The sequence below is a fragment of the Leptonotus elevatus genome, chromosome 5 (assembly GCF_054856555.1).
Source record: "Leptonotus elevatus isolate MCC_2025b chromosome 5, RoL_Lele_1.0, whole genome shotgun sequence".
NCBI classification, from domain to species: Eukaryota; Metazoa; Chordata; class Actinopteri; order Syngnathiformes; family Syngnathidae; genus Leptonotus; species Leptonotus elevatus.
The window spans coordinates 23,547,054-23,566,588 of NC_141243.1; the positions used below are offsets into that span (position 1 = coordinate 23,547,054).

Here is a 19,535-nt window from a genome sequence, read left to right on the forward strand (position 1 = left end):
TGTGGAGATAATTTTTTTCCATTTAAATGTTATCTTCATCAGTCAGCTTTAGAGCAGTTAGCTGAGTAAAAAAAAAAATATTATAGGTTTTCCATACAACACTGACATTCATTGCACATTTCCATATTAACCTTAACCAGTATGAATGAATTATCAATGCTGCTTGTCGGTAGCGCATTGACCGACGGTCCATTCATGTGCAAGTCCGTGCGTGCTATCGAGTCGGGCCGGGAGTGACGTCATGCAGCCGAGTAGCCGACAAATTTAGCCTTCGGAGGACCCAGCCTTGTGAATTTGGACACAGGGTGTGTTTTTGCAATCGTTTCTGCTGCTGCCGGTCGCATATGACGCTCATGTGCTATGTACTTCCGCAAGCAACATTACGTCGACGGTCGACCAATGAGATGAGCGGATTCTGTATCTTCATACTCGGAATGAATGTGCTGTCAGCTCATTGGTCACAGAGCAGGAGAACCTTGGAACGTTACCGTAAGTTGTCACATAAGGAACAGTGTTCATTAATTCCACTGACATTTTAGGGAGTATTTTTTTACTCTCACAGTATTACGGGACAAAATGCGTCCCTTGACAACTCAATACGGAACGCGCACTTATAGTTCTAAATACGGGACGATTCTGTATTTCAAGGGACGGTTGGCAACCCTATTGCCAATCACCAGGGTTTTTGTTTGTTTGGCGATTTTCTTTCGCTAGTTATTTATACACGTCAATCTTTCTTAATACAAGTCAATTGTTTAGTATTCAATATTTGTTTCTCACATTTAACATGCACCCAAATACATTCTGTTTGATTGCTCAACTTTTGTCAAGTCTGATTTGGTTTTACGATACGCCGCTTTGTCAGCCTTAATGTAGTGAAGTTGACGTACAATAGATTACAGGTCTTTGTGGATTTTGTAGTGAGGGATAAAGATACATGTTGTAATAGTTGTGTCTCATCAGTTTTCAGCAAAAACATAATCCTTGAAATACAAAAATGTTTGGAGCTCCCCTTCATATTACTTGCCTCATGATGTGTCTTCTCTACGCTATCATAATACTAGTGGGTAACTTGCCAGGTTTGCAACCATCTCACAAATAATACATTTTCTTTCAAATCAAAACAAATGGCACTCTTGAAAAAAACAGATTCTTAAGGCAATACTTGTAAGTCACATGTTTCAAGTGTCAAGTCCAGTCTCGGGTATACCTAATCAAAGTCAAGTTGAGTCTTTCACTAGTTTTAGCCAAGCAAGTCCCAAGTCCTAAAATTGTCAAAGCATGTGCCCTAAATCCTCTACCTCTGCTATAGACAAAATACATTTCCATTCAATTAAACCATGTCAATCATTTATGGCTGCTGGTATGTATTAGCCCACACATCATTCATGGAATACTAAAATGTTGTAAAATGTTGCCAGGCTCGTGCACACTGCACAATCAAATAAATTCTCTTTAAAAAAAGAAACAAATAGCATGCTTGAAATTGTAAATTTAAAAAATGTGAACAGGCAAGAATTGTTCAACTCATGTGTTTCAATTCCAAGTCACGTCTCAGTAAGACCAAGTCAAAGTTAAGTTGAGTTTTTACAGTTTTTCTCCATAGGTTTGGCACATTTCTTGAAACTGAGATGACATTTTCAAAACTGCAAGCTCATTTGGCCAAACAGACTTACATTTATGCACAATTTATCAGTTCATTAGCAAAAGCACATATCAATCCCAAAACTGGTCACACCTGCTTCACTCCAAGTTCCTTTCCCAAACAAAGAGTCGGTACTGTCACAACCGCAAAGATCCTTCTCAATTGCTTTGGCTCATCTGCATTCACTTAGTGCTTTTGCCAAAAAATTAACTTGGATGATTTTGCACAACATCATGGATCATCTGCAAAAGCTCATATCTCTCCCAAAACAGCTTACCTATGTGTCAAAATCACATTTCTATGTCATACAAGTAGTGCCCCCAAAATGCATCGACACTAGCATTCTCTGAGCACTGCAAGTCAAAATCATTAGATGTTTTGTCACAATAGTAGAGGTGGCGCTAACAAAATCCAATTATATATAAAACATAAAGGATTTTACAAGAGCAGTTCTCAAAGTTTGCGGTTTGACATATTCCACTTACAGTCAAGGAAATTGCAACACTTTTTATTCACACAAAGTTACTTACACATTAGAATGCAACAAAAGAAAGTGTAAGCCGAATTGTGTATATTTATGAAGAACTAATAACTAAAATTATATTTAGCGCACAGTGTAAATGAAGAACCAACTACTATACCTCTTTCACCACACAGTAAATTCTGTCGAGTAAATTTGACTCTATTTAGAGTGGATACTTACACTTGGAAGAGTGTAAAATAAAGAATTGAGAAATACATAAATGAATAAATAAGTCACTCAAGGGTTGAGGAACTAACTTACGACCTTCTGCTTGGGAGACAGCCGATCGACTCTCTGAGCCACAGAGCTCTTGCTGAGTGTTAGGATACCGCTCGTGTCAGCTGGAATCTTCGTAACTCCAAGACCAAAAACATCTTGGAGCTAAGCAAACAGTAGAAGTGGCGTAGCTCAGGTGGTACTGCGACCGTCTCTCAAACTGAAGCTTCCCCAACCCTTGAGTGACTTGGTCCCACTCAAAATAGAGTCAAATTTATTCAAAATAGAGTCAAATTTACTCTACAGAATTAACTGTGCAGTCACTATCGACACCTTCCCCCTCTTGGCCATTGCCCTCATTCTCTTGGCCATCCATATGCTGCTCTCTGTTTGACCAAAAGTTTTTATCCACGTCACAGCCAATATTTTCCCTTGCAATGGACTGGACTAATTTTGGCAATTGAACAGATGATTTTGCATATTATGACTTACACATTGAAATCCTGCTGACATGTTTTGGAGAGGACAGCCATTAGACTGAAAAACAACTAATCCAGTTCGATCAGCAAGATCTATTCATTTGCAAAATGTGCTAAATGTGGGCAGATTGTGCTAACTGTAGGCTAAATGTACACAACCATTTGCACATATCCACTGAGGCACTTGAGACATGTACTAAGACATTGGCAATTTGATGAAAGCAAGGAGAAATGCCATTCAGTTAAGACCATTTGTAAGGTAGTTTTGAGATTTGTCCATGGTATTTTGAAAATGTCATCTCAGTTTCAAGAAATGTGGCAATCCTATGGAGAAAAACTGCAATAAGTTTTGGCCAAGCACGTCCCAATAATAGTTATCAGCAAGACAGTTAAAGGCAGCTCCCAAGTTATTTTTTCATCAAGTGCTACGGTTGGTCTCAGGTCAGTAGAGTATACAATTTTTTGAGTTTCCAGTCATCCAAGTTGTGAACGCAGGACTGAAACAACCGCAGCAAACAGTGATACTGCATCTATGGTGGCCCTGGTGATTAGTCAAAAAAAAATTGGAACTGTATATAAAAATCACTTTCTTGGAATAAATAGCTATATGCTAAGAAAAGAACACAACGTGCTAGCTGCCACTGTTGCCTTTTGTTCGTCACAACAACTCCAGTTTCACATTATTTTCCAGACATCATCCTTACTTTTCAAAGAAGCTGACACATTATATTTACTGCGTGAGTGGTATGTTACACTATTTATGACATAGTTTCAACTTCCCCTTTTACAAACCTTGTGGTGGAATCACAGCTTATCACTGGGAGTGCCAAACACCCTAAAGCTGTGTTTGAGAAAGGGGGGTGTTTTTCCACATTAAGCAGCACATTGTACTTTTGCTGACCTGTATTAACAGCTTATGTGACAAGAACACAGATAATGTAGTACACTTCCAAACAAATGGCTTTGCATGGCAAAATCTACCATGCTGGCCGAGGCCAAGAGTTAAAGACTGTATATCCAACACACATAAACAGTCTCGAAATGGGTCAAGTGTCACCTGACCATCTCAAAATGTGATTTATTGAAAGCTGCCGTAGACATTTATGCTAATAACAGTGTCCCTACTGTTGAAGGTTATGAGCTGTAGTTGGGAAACATTTCATTTGAACTTCTGAAACCACTAGTTAAGCACAACAACAGAGGACCAGATACACACAAACAATGTTAGAAAGCTAATTCCTTAATTCTGTTCAACTTGTCACATCATAAAAGGGTCTTAAGGGTTTGTTTACGGCACATAATGGGAGCATTCGGAAATTCACTTTGTGGGAGTGTTCCAAGAGTAAGAGTGCACTCCCCTTCTATGAATGAACAATTTGTTGTTGTGGCTGGCGAGCCTACAGTACACATTATCTAAAGTGGGTCTTTGAGTATGGCTGCTAAACAACCACCAATTTCAGAAAAAGTGAACTTGAGTTGTATTCATGGTACACCAATGATGAATGAGGATGTTTAAATCCCCCATTATCCCACATCCCTTGCATCTTGTTTGTACAGTTTCCATGCATCCTGCCTTGATGCCTCTGACTGCTCTATGTCCAGTCAGAGAGGCCAGAATGTGCTCCTTCATTCCTATTTTGAGTTTCTGAATGGTCAGAACGGTGCACTCCAAATAAAATCTCCTGTTCTTTGCTGTGTGTATGCATGTTTGGTGCAAAAACAAACAAAACAAAACAACAACCCTACAGCAGATCGAATGCTCCCTGTGCAATCACAATAGTGTCACTGCCAACTACTGTAGTCTATGTGCAATTACAACTTTATTTTAGTAAGACACGTGCCCCCCTGGCATCGTACCGCATACACTTATTATTTGAGAAGGACTGCTGTAAAGAAATGGAAAATAATGGCGTCCAACATTTGTATTTTTTTCTTGATATAAAACAGCATAGCCTATCCCACAAGGCCACACTTCTATAGAACCGACTTTAATTATGGGAAACCTACAGGCTATTTAATTTATTTCACAGGAGTTGTCTGTCAATCCGTCTGTCTGTCTATCTATCTATCATTATTTATAACAACATCACCGGGGCTACGAAGCGTGATTTGTGTATGCAGCTTGCCACCTAGGTTACGCTGTCAGTCAGTGCATGACTGAGCATGCCGTGAACTGCGTCATGAATGTTAGTCTATTGCAAACATCCTTTTTCCATAGTGAGGAAATATTGGTTTACAGTAATTACCTGGTGATGACCAAAAATAAACATAAAGTTCTGTACACTTGGCAGGTTTAGTTGCATAATTGGGTGTTAAGTCAAATTTGAAGGCGTTGTTAAGTATCAGAGACATGAGCAGGCTTACAAGTGTACTTTGCATTTCATTTGGCTTTTCCCTCCTCAGTTTTTTTCACTTCTTAATGATGCTTCCACTGAATTGTATCAGAGATGGCAAAGAGAAGGAGAAATATGTTTAAGACCATAATCTTGAAATGGGCATGCGAGTGAGAAAAACAGTACACGTGTCTGTCTGGCTTCTCAGTACAATACTGCTACTGATAAAATGATATATACACTGGCAGGGGTGAGTCATCTTGGTTTCTTGGTCAGTTATTTGGTACATGTTAATGCATCTCATCAAAATATGGCTAACTCAGTTTACAATATAAGCAAAGGTGAATGAAATGTACACTACCCACACAGCCAACTGGGGGTATGCAATGCAAACATCATGCAATGTCATCTTTTCCAAGAGCAACAAACTTAACAAAAACAAACTCTTTCCATTACCATGCTAACAGGACACAGTTCTGAAACAGTGACAGACTACAAATATCTTGGCATCTACTAATACCAAAAACTTTACATTTAAAACTAGCATCAATACGCGCATAAATTAACTATAGGGGATGGGGGACAGAATGGAACAAAAGCAATTTCCCCATGCCATTTGGGAAGCAGTAATTTTTATTAGATTTGGATTATGGCAATGTTATCAATAGACATGCCCCAGTCACCACATAAAAACCACAGGACTTTTTATTTTCACTCTGCACCTGCAACTGCTACTCCGCCCATCATTGTACTTTATTACAGAAGGTGGGATGGGCACCTTTATCTGTATATACTGGCTCATTTAGAATTTTCATTTACAATCTCTTGAAAGGCAACATGTCCAGGAGAAATCAGCACTTTATTAAACTGGTTTTATAATAACCACACAACATATTCAACTGTTAATGCTCAAAGTTCCCCAGACTACAAGTACATTCTTCTAACCATGCAGTTAATCTACTGCTACTCATTTACAAATTCACAATATCAAAGTTTGGACTTAGCTTTAACTGTTCTTTGTTCCCATCATTTTAGACAGAAACATTTGAATAAAAACAAGTCCTGCTTAACACACTTTCCCAATACATAACCTGATAAAACGTCCACAGACTGAGGCAGTCCCTCTTATCTCCAGGCCATCCAGAAAGTATTCACAGTGCTTCACTTTTTCCACAGGGCAAAAAGATGTATAGATACACCGATTGTAATGATGCAAACACTCAAACACTGTCTGGCAAAATGCAGAGGCAAAAACATCTGCACCCACAATCAATATTTCATTCCAGACTAGCAGTCTGTAGGCAGTGTTGTCAAAAAATGCCTCTCAGATAATACCCACAGGAGCTGACCCAAATAAAAGGACTGATGCAAGTGTTATGACAGATAGAAGTGGTTTGTTCCAATAATCCATTATCTAACCCACAGAGTGGCTAACGTTGTGTGAATTAATTTTCTGTCACATGAATTGTATAGAAGCAAGCAGAGCGTATGCCACATTACGACCTGACAAGGAGACGAAATCTCATTAGGTTAAGGGCTTTAAGCACACTGAACTAGTATCCAATTACAGATGTCACCTGACTTTGGAAAGCTTGTAATCCCTCTGAGGATGAATTTACTGTGATGACAGATAACTGGGTTAGCAACATTTGTGGGGCTAATCAAACAATGAAATATTTCAAATAGCCATTGACTTTTGTGTTTGGAGAAATAATTTCTACAAAATTACCATTTAAGTATTAATGTTTCTATAATATATAGGCACACATATTAAGACAATTACACAAATAAACACAATGAACAAGAAAACCTATCCAACATATTCTGCTTAACAACATTAGCATTGTTAGCACTGCATCCCTTTACCAAAGTCCAGCCTTAAAGGGCAACCGGCATTGATAGTCTTTCTGGCTTTCAAAATACCACCAATGTGAAACACATGAAAACAAAACTCTAAAACAAGTATTTGTAGTTTTTGTGTGTGGTATCTATCTCCAAACAATACCACAACGACTTTTATTTTTGAAGACTTCACATTTGAGAACCTAAAAGCAAGTGCTGTTTGTTCAAACAAAATACTGTGTACATTTGGCGAGCAAGTACTTGGCTAACTAATCAACTTGTTTTACCTAAAACATGTTTACACCAAAATATTGCAACAACAAAATAAGCAGCTCAGTTTGAGTTCTGTCTTAAGAAATGCTCTCAGAACGTGTTAGTAGCAATAAACTTTTCTATATTTCCCTGCAGGGCAGAACACAAACAATTTCACAATAAGTTCACAAGGCACTTGACTGGCAACTTCTACCATAAAGGAAGTGCATGGACATACTGTGTAGGTCATCACATTATCTTCTGTATGAAATAGATGAATTAATAAAAACCTGGAACCCTAAAACAGCTATGAAAAAGCCCCACAGGAAATGTAGGAATGTGGACAACAAGAATACAGCAACCTGTCAAGAAACTCTCGCTTTTACAGATGATGATTTATTTATATATGTTTGGTCTTGGCAGGTGGTTGCACTTTAATGCGTTATTCCAGTTTTAAATTAATGTGGTGTGAGATGAAATTCCACATCACAACTACTAGAGAATATACTTTATGATGACATTCATCTTAAATTTGGTCTGTCTGTGGCTCTGACACCCATTTCAAAAAAATCAATCAATTAGCCTACAAAATACAAACTTCACACAGGGGAGATTGTGCTGCCATTTGGTTTTAATTAGAGATAATGGAAGTAATGTTTCTGTATTTTATTTTAAAAATGGGAATATGCATCATTACAAATACTGTAAAAAAAGAAAAAGAAAAGTGAAACTGATTTACAAAAAAATGTGAAGACTCCCCTACAGCTCACTGCGTGATGCACATGTAAGATTGTTTGCTTGCGGCATCTAAAAATGGAACTCATCAGATTTTCTGCTATGCTGCACTAAAGGCATTTGAAACTTGAGTTGAGAACTGCGTCAATGACTGCTTCTTACATAAGAAATGTAAACAATTATGTGAAATTACAAACGTTCCCGCCTCATTGACTCTTTTGCCCTGGGATAATTTGCCATGAATGTACAGTCTAATAATAGTTTAGACAATAGGAATCAAACTTTAAAACCAGTAGCAGTAATTTATGAGGCTTTATCTTAACACGATGTGATTTGCAGGACTCCACAACGTTCTTGGGTAAGACATCTGTACATAAGGTCAGTTCGCTAAGTCTAGTAAGTTTTCACTGCCACCATATTACATTAGTCCCTGAGCAATGAGCAGCCTAAAAAGCCTCACATTACTTAATGAGAGAAATGCTGAAAGCAACAGCAGGCTCGGTCGGGGTTTGGAAAGCTGGCTAATCTGCGTACTCACAGTGATTAGCTCCAAGAGGGGTCCCCGCTAGGCTATTGGGGTTGGCAGTGGCCAGGCTCAGACAGTCTAAGACAGACTGTATTCCGTGTGTTATTATGAGACAGGCCGCGAATTCAGTTTAACCATCTACGCTGCACCTTCATTGGCCTCCAAATTAGCAGTGTCATTTATGTCACTGCATATTACTAGCTTCACACAAAAACACTAGGCACAACCACAATGTACAACTGGCCAAGATATACATTTTCTTAAGTCTTGCATTATTGTTGGGCATTTGCAGATCTTACTTGATGATTAATTGACTGTGAACTGAAACTAATACTTTGAAGCAGCACCTTTCGCTTACAGTATATGACAGCTCTCAGTCTTTTTGAGTTGGTCTTCTGCAAAGAAAAAAAACACTCCAAATCTATCAGATTGCAAGACCATCTCCTGTGCCTTCAGATTCAGTTCATAAATCATTTCACCTTGACTAAGGTCCGAGTTGCAGCTGAAGAAAAAAATAGCACCAAAGCATCCTTCAATAAGTTATGGAATACTTTTGGGTGATGAGCAGTGTTGTAACTTTTTTATTGACCAAATGTAGCCAGGATTGGATATTTTTCTTTATAAGATAAGGCTTATGTCTTGCAGAAATTCTTGCAGCTCCTTTAATGTTTCTGTTGGTATCTTGGCAGTCTCCCTGACCTTTTCTTTATTTTCTCTCGTCTTTTAACCAATTTTAAAAGGGACATACAGCCATTTTATTAGCCATTTTAATTCCACAGTGTCATGTGACTCGTTAGTATTGAAGAAGGTCTCAGGTGTGAATGGGGAGCAGGTGTATTACATTTGGCGTGATCATTTTCACAATCTCTCACTGGAAGTTCAAAATGGCACTCATATAAAGAATTTGTTCGTCTGACTGCAGGCGTCGTTGGTTCAGTTCCCACTCAAAGACATCGTAAATGTGAGAGTAAACGGTTGTCTGTCTGTATGCAGTACATTTAGGGATTGGTGTATATTGCACTACACTTGCTGTATGGCTGCGTTACCTGTATTTACATCTGTACACACAGTTGTGATTTGAAGTTTACATACACTCATAATAGGCATTAATATCATATTAATTTTGGTCTTTTAATGATTTATTTTAATCATCATCATATATATTTTTTCCAGGATGGAATGATTATACACGACACACAGCACATCTTCAATGATTTCATCATGATACCAAAGACTCAAATAAAGCATTGAAGCAGTCGAGTACAGTACCTGTCACACAGGTGGCTGACTGCACCGAATGAGTCACAGGTGCAGGGTAGACAGCCGCTGGTGCCATTGGTAAAGTAGCCCTCCTCACAGTCATCACACTTTAGACCACTGTAGCCGTCCTGACACGAGCACTGACCAGTGGTCTGGTTACACTCATCTGGATACAAAATCCCCTCTCCTCCAATGCTGCAGTTACAGAAGCCATCTGGGTGGACAAACAGGCATGACAATGGGTGAAACAAAAGGATGAAACTGTTTACATGAGTAGATGACATTTAATTATTTGGTGCTTTGTAGGATTGAGACAAAAAATACAGCAAAATTCTCTGAATAATACTCATTATACAGGGGGCTTAATATGAAACAAAAAAAAATCACATTGTTTAGACCATTCTGTTGTTTTCACTTAATAAAAATATACTTAGATATTTATTAAGTGAAAACAACAGAATGACAGAATAACAGTCACCGATGTAATACTTCTGTATACATACATACTTTTGCACCCTATATATACATATAAAATATAGGCTTATAAGTAACTGCATAACTGTATATTCTAGTACACGCACACACACACATACATACATACATATATATATATATATATATATATATATACACACACACACATTGCAAGGACATTTTGAGCATTCATTCAATGTTCAAAATTGCCTTACAACATGAAAAAACATTTTAAAAAAAAGAATCATTGAACAAGAATGCTTTGTTATTGTTATATAATTAATCGATTGTTCCATACCTGACCTATTGCATTGAAGTGTGGGGGTGTGCTAGCTAAACCTATATCGAACCCATCTTTCTTCAACCGAAATGTGCTATTTTTGTCATTTTCAGTTGTGGATACAGAGACAACACTAATCCATTATTTAACTAAAAACTCTAAAATTTAATCAATTGATGGAGTTTAATCGCCTTAAAATAATGTATAAAGCCCATCATGAAATTTTACCAGTCAATATACAAATCTAATTTTAAAAAAAAGGGAAAGTGAGTACAAATTAAGAGGAATACACATTTTTTCCAAACCTAGATATAGAACAAAACAATGTACACTACTGACAAAAAGTTAGGGATATTTGGCTTTTGGGTGAAATTTCAGGAAGAGCCTAAAATGCATTCAAACCTTTTCAGGTGAACTTAATGTGACATTCTCTAAGCTTTTGAATGCACATGTCCAACTGTTAAATGTTTCAGTACTTTTCGCACAAGTTGATGTTCTCTAACGAGGAGCTTAACGGCAAAATTCACGACAGGTGTTTGAGCCTTGAATCGAATAATAAATGTCCTCATTCAATTAGAGCTGATGTTTAAACAGTCATCCTCATCCAGCTGTTCACATTTTGACATCATGAGACCAAGACAACACCTAACAATGGATCGTATCGTGATGCTTCAAACAGGTCGTTCTCAGATAGAAGTGTCCACTGAGCTTAAAGTGTCACAGAGTGTCATCAGCAGGTTGCAACAGAGATGCTGAGAGACTGTAAGAGTCACAGAAAGAAGTTGAAGTGGACGTCCTTTGGCCACATCTCATGCTGATGACCGCTACATTGTGAACAATGCCCTGAGAAACCGGATGATGAATGCTATTCAACTCCAGGCACGTTTAAGGGAGGTGAGAGGCACCCAATATCTACCTTTTTTTTAATGTATAAAAGCACAATGACTGGAAAAATATATATAGCATAAGAACATGCTGTTGAATTATTTTATAGAATTGTTACATTGAAAGCGTCTTGACCGCTTGCTGTCATTCATTTTGTGTTGATTTTTTTGTGTGTGTGTTGATCAGGGGCAGATACAAAAGGTTTTTACTTATTTCTGTCCCTCTTCATTTATTTTATTTGAAAGAGTGAAATCAATTTGAATTGAAAACAGTTGGCAAACATCTGGCGAACGAACATTTGCGACCTTGAACGAACCCTGAAGCGAAATCACCATTCGCTACGTTCGTAAACACTCGCAAACGTTCGCCCTTCAGCGGTATACAGGCTTAAAAATGACATGGCCAGGTCTTGTACAGTGGACCCCGCATACTCGCACTTCATAGAAAACACATTATGGAGGTTAATTAGTGTTATTTGAAGAGTTATTTTTGGGTAAACAACAAACTAATTAATACAATTTAAAATGCATTTCAATGCACAACAATTATACACAGATTTTCACGCCATATTTTGTACAGTTTAAGATGTTGACACACAGATGACCTTGACAAGCACTCAGTAGTTATCTATTATTTATCTGATCTCAGATTTTGTGCGAGTGGTGACTGCAGACCTCATTAAACACTATCTCACACTTGCACTTTGTTCAGTCCACTGTACAAGAGCTTAGGTATTGATGTGTTCTAAAACAATAAGTAAATAAACAAACGACGTACCTACCAGTTAGATGAGTAAATGGGCAATTGAATTGGAATATATTCTTGCACTAGAATCTGATTCAGATGGTGTTGCTCTTCGCGTGTTATTTGCACTTTTATGTAACTAAAAAAAGGCCTGTGGTTATGCAAGCCTGTAGAGTCTACACTCCCGGCCGGGCTCTTTTGCTACGTTAACAGGCACAGAAGAACTGTCAGCCCTGATGATGCCAAAGAATGTGTGAAATCCAGTCAATGCATATCCCACCTCAAACACACACACACAGTTTGTCATTCTAAAAAAAAGTGGGTTTGCACTAGGTGTAGTGTTTTGCTACTGTACAGCCACACACAGTCAGACTGTGTCTGATATCCATTGGATTGAACCTGTGTGCATTGGAAAGCGAGAAAGGGGCTGGGCTAACCTCTCCCCTGTCTGGTTTATCTGTTTGACTGTTGCGACGTGTTGTGACAGCATGGCTGTTATTCAAACAGGGGCAGGCTGTTCAGAACAAGTCGCAAAATTCCTCTAGAGCCTCGCTCTGTGCTTGCCCGTCTGCCACGACAGTGAAAAGCAATTTTACTTTTCGTTCTTTCTCCAGCCATCAAACTACAAAAAAATATTGGAGGTAATTAAAAGGCTTATATAGTTGTCTGTTGATGCCCTGTCATGTGATAGAGGGTGACGCCTTTGTTGATGTGATAATATCATGAGAGTTACCTTTACAGTGGAACAATGTTAGAACAATGAGCTTCAATGGGTGATTTCACATTAAAATGCAAATTTAATTTTGACCACTAGAGTCAAGCAGATGACAAAAAAAAACGTAATAAAGAATATGGACATTGGTATTTTTAAACCAGAAGCCTAATTGAGCACACATTAGAAAATGGTATCGCTATAATTCTCACCTTTCAAGTAATATATGTTTTTAATGTCCAAGGAACCAACACAAGACTACAAGAAAAATGAACTAAAGTCTGAGGTGTTTTTCCTTGTCCCAGTATTTTATGCAAATGCTATAAAATTAAGAACTGACATTTGAAAAATATACAGTTCAACATCTGGATAACTTTAACAAATGTTTTTTGTTGTTTTTGTTTTTAATAGTGCTGTCAAAGTTAAAGCATTAACTGATTAATTAATCACAAAAAAGATTGCATTAATCATGAATTAACACAGATTAATCACACTTTTAATTTCAAATTATGCAAGTAATTAACTGATTAGAAAAAGAGGAGGATGAGCGTCTCCAGTGGATCCAAAAATGTTGAAGACGTCCTCATAACAATAATTATCAGAAGAATTAACACATAACTGGTGCGTTTCAAATTTGGCGGGGATTTTTTTTGGGGGATAACAAAGCCTTTTTAATTAAGTGATTAATTTAATCAAAATTCTAAAATGTGATTAATCTGATTTAAAAAAATTATAGTTTTTAATGAACACAGGCAGAACAGTAAGGGACAAGGCAGCTAATGCTATGTAATTACAACACAAGTATAACACCCCAAAAAAACAACAACAAAAACAATGAAGTACTGTGATACATAAAACAATGACTTGAAGAAGTGAATAATGTGGTAAGTGAGCAGGAAATTGTGTTAACAGTGTTAAAGATTCCTCATTGACCGCTGCAACATCTCTGGAATAGCCGTGAATTGGGATTCCATCATTGTTTCTTAAATGGCATGTTTTCAGGTTTCAATTACTATGAATAAAACATTTTTCTTCTATCACTCATGGTGTTATTGAATTTTTAAAAAGTTCATGTTTTTTTGTGTCACCAACACTACCGTTCAAAAGTTTGGGGTCACCCAGACAATTCTGTGGTTTTGGGCAATTTTTCGCATGGAATAGCCTGTGCTAACAGGGTTTTTTAATATCCATTAACCTCCTGATGAGTAGTGCTGCCATTATCAAATATCTTTAGAATCGATTGGTCTATCGATTATTCAATCGATTAATTTGATTAATTTTAATTTTGCAGTTAAGTGTATTACAAAAGCATTTTTCCCTGATTACTGTTTATTAACCAGTGATTTATGTTTATTTCGTACTTCGTAATCATATAGTGATTAAAAAAAAGGGGAGATTGATGTTGCGCTATGTTACCGGTTCGGTCATTGTCTTCCAAAGTAAAAATAGATGCAAATGTCTTATTTTGATTTAACACAGACAATATTCAGTCTCTCTTCATGAAGGTAGGACTACAGAAATCAGTGAACAATTACTGTTGATATGCTGAAATCAGAAGATTTGGACAATTGTAAAACCCGTGGGTGGCATTTTATTTTGAAATAGCCTGGTCAGAGCCATCAAACAGCCAAAAACGTGCCAATACCACCCAGAGGTTAAAAAATGGCTCCAAACGATTACTCAATTATTAAAATAGTTGTCGATTAATTTCGTAATCGATTACTTGTCGATTAATTAATGAATTTTGACAGCTCTAGCAATGAGCAAACACCTCGTACCTTTAGAACACTGGCATGATAGTTGCTGGAAATGGGCCTCAATACACCTATGTAGATATTGCACCAAAAACCAGCTAGAATCTGCAGCTAGAATAGTCATTTACCACATTAACAATGTATAATTCTGATTAGTTATCTGCATTGAAAAACAATGTTTCTCTTATAAGGAAATTTCTTGGTGAACCCAAACTTTTGAATGGTAGTGCATCTATACAAGAAATAACATAGCAATAACTAGTGGTTCAGAGGATGGATGGATGGATGGATGCTTTGAAGAATCAGCTCTGAATAATTTAAATGGATACCAGGTGTTATCTGTGAGGTCGTTTTTTATGAAACTTTGTCCAAATTGGAATTTTTCCGTTATCAGGTTATAACAATGTTTTAGAGATAATTTTGTACAGTCTTTCCAGTTATGTAAAAAGTTGTGTGTGTGTGTGTGTGTGTGTGTGTGTGTGTGTGTGTGTGTGTGTGTGTGTGTGTGTGTGTGTGTGTGTGTGTGCGTGCGTGTGCGCGCGTTTGTCGAGGATGGATTTGCGTGAGGACCTTGATTTGATACATGTTTTCCCCCCCTTTCCAGTCAAATGTTTACTGCTGGAGAACCATTAGGGAGATTAACAGGTGTCACGGCAAATAGATAGATTTATAGGAAACTGACTGTTTATTTTAACTGATGCAATACAGCCAAGAAGTGAAAGTGGAAGTTAATTCCCTCAACTTTGGTCTCTTTAACAAGCTTTCACTATCGTGTATCTGCCTGAAGCCCATTCAGTTTGTGTTCAATAAGTTTTTATTTCATTTTGAAAGCTACTTATATCACAAAAACAGTGACGTAGAGATGGGTCCATTTAAAAACGGCAATGAACTGGAACCCTGATGTGAGGAGCCAAATATCAGTCAGAACTTTATATATTTGTGGAGTTGTTGGTCACAAGGAGGCCAATTATGCTTTTTCTTCTGGGAACACTCGGAATTAGGGCTGTCAAAAAAAATCGATTAGGCATGAGGCAATATATCGCGATATTACAGCGCACAATTCTTGTATCGATTCAATATGCAGCCGAATCGATTTTTAAAAATCAATTTTTGTTGGAAATATTCAACAAAATGTCTTAATTAGGGTTAGGGTTCACACTTTAAGCATGGAAGAATGTTATATTAATGGAACATTAAGCCTTAAAATTTGATTTCAATGCTGTTCAAACATGAAACAGATTGCAACCTGTTTGTTAAATACAGTGGCTCACAGTTATAAGTCTGTAGTACATTTTCATACAAATCTTACAGTGTACATGTATAAGTTTACTGATTAGCATTATCTAAATGTCTGCGATTGGCTGGCAACCAGTTCAGGGTGTACCCCGCCTACTGCCCGAAGCCAGCTGGGATAAGCTCCAGCGCCTCCCGCGACCCTTGTGAAAACAAGCGGTTAAGAAGATGGATGTTCTAAATTTGAGTAAAAAAATTAAAAAATCACAATAATTGATTTATAGATTTGTATCGGGATTAATCAGTGTCGAATCGTGAGCTATGAATTGTGATACAGATCGAATCGCATGGTACTAGGCAATTCACACCCCTACTCGGAATATTTGATAAAATATTCTGCAAAAAAAAACATCACCGGTCATTTTTGTTTAGCTTGGTAAAATCAGCTCGGTAAGTGGGTGGAAAAACAACTAAATCTGCCTCACATAGCCATTTAAATAATTATTGTCACAATTGTGCTTCTGGATGGAATTTAATCCAGACTACACACTGATGCTTGGATGGTTGCCATTGTCATTGCTCATTCATGTCTTGGGCTGCCTGGCCATCTTGTTTGGGCATCCTTGGTTTCTACATATTCCACATCCATAACAAGTGATGAATGAATGTAATTTCCTTTAAGCAATCATAAATCCTGCTTGGCCTAATACAAAATGATCATGTGTCTGTGCGGATGCTGTGTGGCCTGGTAGACTGGATACCCTCATTGAACAACAACAGGATCAACCTTACACCCCCCCCCCCCCTCTCTCTCTCTCATGCCCTCCCTCATCCAATACGCTGTAATATGTGGCACACTCATCTTTTATTGAGAGGCCTCATGTAGGCCACGTAAATGTTCGCTCTACACGGATACTGTTTTTAGCAGAAATACATCACAGTTCACAATACATTAAGATTATTTAACGGCATGCAGCATGCATAAGGTGATGGGGTCTGCCCATTGTTGCAGTGTGCTTTATTTGGTCTCTCTCTGCGTCAAAAGCACAGTGCAATTCTTCCTTTTCTAGCAGATACGGTGCATGGCCGTGATTCGTTTTCTACACGCTTCTTTCCTTTGCGCTATATATCAAGCGAAACCAAAACATTTAATTTAAGACCAAACGATCCACTTTCACTAACAATGCATTTGACGACACTCACCTTGACCATTCTCCACTGAGGTAACAGATGCGTCGATCCTATCTGCCGACCACGCATCGTTGTCTGTCCGCTGAGAAACCATGGACATCATTGTCTGTCGCATTTTCTCTGGGGCGAAGAGTGATGCGTGTGCATCAGTCGATCTCTTGCGGGGGGCGCTTAACCTGGAAATCAGCGCAGCGATATCTTCTTTAGCGCTTGGAATGATTCCGGAGTCCAAATCGGTGGTAGTCGGCTCAGTTGGTGCAGAAAGAATTGTGTTTGGGGGGATATGGCTAGCTATGCCAATAGCAGACGACTGTGCCAAAGCGAACCTGTTCTCGGGTAAACGGCGAGGCATATCCGTATGGAGGGTCGTCCAGGTGTCGGAGGCTGTGTCTGGCTTCCTGGAGATAGTCGACGCATCGTATAGGTTGATGCGAGGTGCAGCTTCGGAAAAATCTATATATACATACAAAATAAATACCACGAGCGACGATATGTACATCATTAAGGACGTTAACCTCATATTCAGTCTCAGCTCTCCATGTAAGCCTCACTAACGGTCTCTCTCAGACCTTTCCCTGAATGGATGCGTACTCCACCATTGATGTCTCCCGGCGGCGTACGGTGCTGTTTGTCGCCTCATGAACCACAAGTCATTGCTCTGCAACCTACCCTGGCTCAACAGTCCATGCCCAAGTGCATGAGCCAATAAGAACCCGAGCAGGTCAGTAGACGAACATCCCGGGGTAGCTGATTGGACAGACTTCATAACAATAATTTCGAGAGGGCAAAGATTCGCGCAGGAAAATAATAATAATGTTTTTGTTTTAATACCAATTTGACCTGACACCGAAATAAACATGTCTTTGTTAAAAATATTCTAATTTCACACCACAAAAGTTAATCATAATTTCAAACAACCTGGATTTTTCTTTTTTACATTTGATACTTGAGTCAATAAAAACGAACAATGGACGGCGAGCACAAAGAAATAATAATAATAAATATATATATATATATATATATATATATATATATATATATATATATATATATATATATATATATATATATATATATATATATATTTAAACAATGCTATTTAATTCGTTCAATTAGCAAATAAAATTTGAAATTGCCTCAGAAATTATTTTAAGTGAACAAGGTAAAGGAAGTGTCTTTTAAAATTATTCATCGTTGTTATCCTGTGAAATCATTTTTTGTTAAATTTGGTTATGATATGGATCTGAACTGCTCCTTCTGTGGCTCCCAATCAGAGACTCTTGTGCATCTGTTTTGGAAATGTACTTATGCTCGCAAGCTATGGCAAGACATTTGCAAATTTATTTTGGACAAAATCCTTTGTAATTTTGAGCTTTCCTTACTGAATGTTTTTTTTTGGGGGGGGGGGGTAAACTATGACAATTCATTTGAAAAATAATATTATTTGATTAATCTTTTAATTCATCTTGCTAAGTTTTTTATTCATAAATGTAAATGTGTAAAGTCGAAACCTACTTTTTTTTCTGTTTTTGAAGTAGAGATAGATCCATCTCTACTTCTAAAACATAAGAAGGCCTTAATTTTGTGTTCTCATTTTGGTGTTTTTAATATTTCTTAGTTTAAGACCCCCCTTTTCCCCCTTATCCTTTACTGTTATTGTGAGATTGCACTGACTGTACTGTGATGATGATTGTTTGCTTAATGTTTGCCATGTTTGGCTTTTGATTTCAATTTGTTAAATAAAGCAGTTAAAAAAAGGTATATTTATTTTTCCACCTCTCCACTTTCTCAATGAAATAATTCAATGAAAATACAAATTAATGAATGTATCAACCTCGTTCGTTATATTAGTCACATTAGAAAGGTGCGCCTTTGATAGCACAAAACCAGATGTCTATTACCTTGACGCTAAAACTAGAGAAATTATATTTATTTATTTATTTTATTTTATTTTAATGCAGCACTGTATTGCAGACAAGCGGATACGTCACCCAAACTGTAAAAAAATACCACTACACCAAAATAATAAGAATTTATGTTGGGGAAAAATTTGGACCCTGCCTCAGAAATTATTTTCAGTGAATAAGGTGAAAGAGGTCTTTCAAAATTATTCATCATCGTTATCTTGTGAAATCCTTCTTTTTTTCCCCTCTTTTTTTTTAATTCGGTTGTGATATGGATCTGAACTGCACCTTCTGTGGCTCCCAATCAGAGACTCTTGTGCATCTTTTCTGGGCATGAACTTATGCACACAAGCTATGGCAAGACGTTTGTAAATTGATCTTAGGCAATATCTTTTGTAATTGTAATTGAGCTTTCCTTACAGAATGTGTTTTTTAACTATGACAATTGATTTGAAAAATAATATTATTCAGTTAATCTTTTAATACAGGCTATCTTGCTCAGTTTTATATTCACAAGTGTACATTTATAAAGTCAAACCTATTTTTT

General features: G+C 37.5%; 1 protein-coding gene across 3 annotated transcripts in view; it reads right to left on the reverse strand.

The window, feature by feature from the left end:
* The window catches only part of LOC147174406 (multiple epidermal growth factor-like domains protein 9), a 39,067-nt gene extending 21,318 nt beyond the window's left edge, over window positions 1-17,749 (reverse strand). The window contains exons 1-3 of one of the 3 annotated variants that reach the window (XM_086076947.1): window positions 17,411-17,749; window positions 17,097-17,260; window positions 9,821-10,025 (exon numbers count right to left, since the gene is read on the reverse strand). In XM_086076947.1, the coding sequence (XP_085933073.1) occupies window positions 9,821-10,025; window positions 17,097-17,260; window positions 17,411-17,604 (563 nt within the window). In that variant the 5' untranslated portion in view covers window positions 17,605-17,749. Of the gene's footprint in view, window positions 1-9,820; window positions 10,026-17,096 lie in introns of all 3 variants that reach the window. The other 2 variants (XM_086076946.1, XM_086076944.1) reach the window with 2 other exon arrangements.
* Window positions 17,750-19,535: the final 1,786 nt, after the last annotated feature.